The sequence below is a fragment of the Cibotium barometz genome, chromosome 34 (assembly GCF_041138505.1).
Source record: "Cibotium barometz isolate CiBa-2024 chromosome 34, ASM4113850v1, whole genome shotgun sequence".
Lineage (NCBI taxonomy): Eukaryota > Viridiplantae > Streptophyta > Polypodiopsida > Cyatheales > Cibotiaceae > Cibotium > Cibotium barometz.
The window spans coordinates 48218178-48221938 of record NC_141079.1 but is presented as its reverse complement, the minus strand read 5'-3'; the positions used below and the strand labels follow the sequence as shown (position 1 = coordinate 48221938).

Genomic DNA, 3761 nt, shown 5'->3' with positions numbered 1-3761 from the left:
GGCTCTGATACCATGTCAGAATATGCAACGGAAATGATAACCAAACTTGGGTAGACAAGAGAAAGTAGACTGCAAAAAATAGACAGCACAAGAAACACAGAGAGAGAGGTGTGTAAACTCTTCTCTATACACAAGATCCCGCAGAAAACTGAATGAGGAAGTGGTGGGGGCATGGGGCCTATTTATATGCCCCTATGAGAGCAGTCGGCCAGCACTGAAGGGCCTCCACGACTGCATGAGCAGTCGGCCAGCAAAGAAAAGCTCCACGACTGCATACATCCAGTCGGCCAGCAGTCCAAAAGCCCACGAATGATGTGTGGGCAGTCGGCCAGCCACAGGACTGCAGATGAGATAGTCGGCCAGCCCTGAAGTGCTCCTGCCAACCTCTGGCATCCCTCCCCACCACTGGAAAAAATGGAAAAAATAGGGAAAAATACGAGGAGTGAGGAAAAATGATAAAACACCTTATAAAGGATGGGCACACCCACAACAGAGGCCCTGGTGTATAAATATAAACAGGAGATGACTTCTAACACCCCCCCCCCCATCAATACTAAGTATATTATTGAAGTATTTTAATTTGTACAAAGTTCCGAGGGCTTGCATGCCAGATAATCCAATGCAATGCAAGCATGAAGACAAGTTACCCAAACCAAAGTATGTTAGAGTAGATTGTCAATGCTGGACTCGTCGAAGGAGTCAAAGTAGCCTGGCCACCAATCTCATACAACTAGAGGGGAGTAAGTGTGGAACTGTCGTTCCGAGACCAGGAGATTTTCGACAATAATGTATATTTGTCCCCTTGGATGCATTCAATTAAGGCACATTGCATGAACTGAAATGTCCCGTAACACTCAATGCAACCCTTCAGTCAATATACTATTCCTTTGCATCAATTGAAGTGTCCCATGATGCCCAATCGATATTTTAAGTGAAGGATCGTCTAACTTTGCATAAATGTTTTCTCTTTCTGAATGTCTTTTAACCCCAACCAAACATAACTTTGCACCCATCCAGCCACCAACTATGTCCTGGCTTCTCACATGCTTGATTTTCTACTCTCATTGCCTCAACCTTGTTTGCTTCTTCCTGCATGGCAGCATCTGCATAAATGTTATACATACATAAATAAGCTGCCGCACCCTTTTCATCTAACCGCAATGCATGTTCAAAAGCATGTCTTCCTAGTTCCACATTGCCCCACTTTCGACAAGCTCCCAATACAGTATGCCACATCGCAATATCAGGATGCAAGGGCATTTTCCTGATCATTGCTATAGCCTTATCAATATGACCTGCACGCCCAAGGAGATCAACCATGCAAGTGTAATGCTCAAGAGTTGGGATAAACCCATATTTGTTGCTAATGGCCTCAAAGTACATGTGGCCCTTATCCACATGACCTGTGTGGCTGCATGCATTAAGAACACTAACAAATGTGACCAGATCTGGCTTTATACCTTCTCCTAGCATTCTGTCAAAGATCTGAAAAACATTTTCACTCTCTCCAAGCTGGGCATATGCTGCCATTAGTGCATTCCACACGACTCCATCTCGAACCAGAAGCTTGTCAAACATATCTTGTGCATCTGCAAGCGAGCCACATTTAGCATACATGTCGACCAAGGTGCTGCCAACAAGGAGCTCCCTCTCTAAGCCTTTTCTGACAATCTCAGCATGCATCTCTCGGCCCTTGACAGTGGCTTCTATGCTGCCACAAGCTTTCAAGCTGCAAACAAATGTGACAGCACTCAGGTAAACACCCTCTTGTTGCATCTGTTCGAAACAGTAAAGTGCCTCCTCACCACGTCCATGTTCTGCATATCCTGCCATTAGTGCATTCCACGAGACCACCTCTCGAACTGGAAGCTTATCAAACACTTTCTGTGCCGTTGCAAGCAAGCCAAATTTAGCATACATATCAACCAAGGTGTTGCCAACAGGAAGCTCTGTTTCCAACCCTTTTCTAGTAATCTCGGCATGTATTTCTTGACCTTGAACCGTTGCTCCCATGTTACAACAAGCTTTCAAGATGCAAACAAAAGTGACAGAATTCATAAGGATACCGTCATGTTGCATCTGTTCGAAACAGTCAAGTGCCTCCTTACCACACCCCTGTTCAGCATATCCTGCAATTAGTGCAGTCCACGAGATCACATCTCGAACTGGAAGCTTGTCAAATACTTCCTGTGCTGTTGCAAGCAAGCCACATTTAGCATACATATCAACCAAGGTGTTTCCAACAATAAGCTCTCTTTCCAACCCCTTTCTAGCAATCTCAATATGAATTTCTCGGCCCTTGTCTGTGGCCCCTATGCTGCCACAAGCTTTTAAACTGCAAACAAATGTGACAGCATCTGGAAAGATGCCCTCATCTTGCATCTGTTTGAAACAGGCAATTGCCTCATCAGCACGCCCATGTTCGGCATATCCTGCCATAAGCGCATTCCAAGAGACCACATCTCTAACCGGAAGCCTGGTGAACACTTCTTGCGCTTCTCCAAGCAAGCCACATTTAGCATACATATAGACCAAGGTGCTGCCAGTGAGAAGCTCTTTCTCCAACCCTTTTCTGGCAATCTCAGCATGCATTTCTCGGCCCTTTTCTGTGGCTCCTATGCTACCACAAGCTTTCAAGCTGCAAATAAGTGTGACAGCGTCCTGAGAGATGCCCACATGTTGCATCTGTTCGACACAGTTGAGTGCTTCCTCACCGTGCCCATGTTCTGCATATCCTGCAACTAGGGCAGTCCAAGAGACCACATCTCGAACCGGGAGGTTGTCAAACACTTCCTGTGCTTTAGGAAGGCAGCCACATTTAGCATACATATTGACTAAGGTGCTGCCCACAAAAACATCTGTTTCCAGCAACCCTTTTCTAGTAATTTCAGAATGTAATTGTTGTCCTCTATCCAGATCTTGCAGCAAGGTGCAAGTCTTGAGGAGGGCAACAAAAGTGTACCCACTAGGATGCAGAGAATCTTTCTCCTGCATTTTCTGGTAGAGGGTGAGAGCTTGTTGTGACTCTCTGCGTTTAACATAGCCTGAGATGAGAGAATTCCATGAGCATTCATGCCGATACACGAGCCTGTCGAAAACCTGCTGGGCATGGCACATGCTTCCCACTTCCACCAGCACAGAGACAAGGTGGTTTCCGAGTGATGAATGGGCTTCTAGCCCGCTTTGGCATATGAAGTCATGCAAGCGCAGCGCCTCCGCTAGGTTTCTCTCCTTTCTGCACTTATGCAAAATGCAGGCAAAGTCCTCAACCGAAGGCGGCATGCCTTCTTCCGAACAAGCGCGTGCCTCCTCATCTCCCCAGCACCATGCTCTGAGCCAGAACTGCGCCTCTCTCTGTACATGTGTGCAATCGTTGAATTTTTGAAGAGGCGACTCGGAAAGAGCACCATCAAACCTCCACTTCAATGTAAAAACTTGGAAGTGTATATTACTGTTAGCGTTAGCAAAGGTCTCCGACCGGTGGGCTTCCATCCAACATTTTTAAGTAATTCTCCCTTTCAATACCTGCTATGGACTCATTAAGAAGAAGTTCATTCTGTTGTGGTGAGGACTAGTGAGGTCCACATTTCCTTTCTTGAACATGGTTGAAGACGCTTCCCCTTCTAAGGCTCCATTGTCTTCAGTATCCTCTTGATCTCTTCCCAGGAAAATACTAAATGCAACTCTCTCCACCTCCCCTAGATGGAATCCTCGGAGCTACCACTTGTCTCCTCTTCATCGGATGACTCTGACTCTGAACT

General features: G+C 46.1%; 1 protein-coding gene across 1 annotated transcript; it reads right to left on the bottom strand.

Annotated features, from left to right (window-relative positions):
• Positions 1-981: 981 nt before the first annotated feature.
• On the bottom strand, positions 982-3492 carry LOC147619129 (pentatricopeptide repeat-containing protein At2g33680-like). The gene is made up of 2 exons (XM_086774420.1): positions 2394-3492; positions 982-2312 (listed from the first exon to the last, which is right to left on the bottom strand). The coding sequence occupies exons 1-2, from the start codon at positions 3490-3492 to the stop codon at positions 982-984; spliced, it is 2430 nt and encodes an 809-aa protein (XP_086630546.1).
• Positions 3493-3761: the final 269 nt, after the last annotated feature.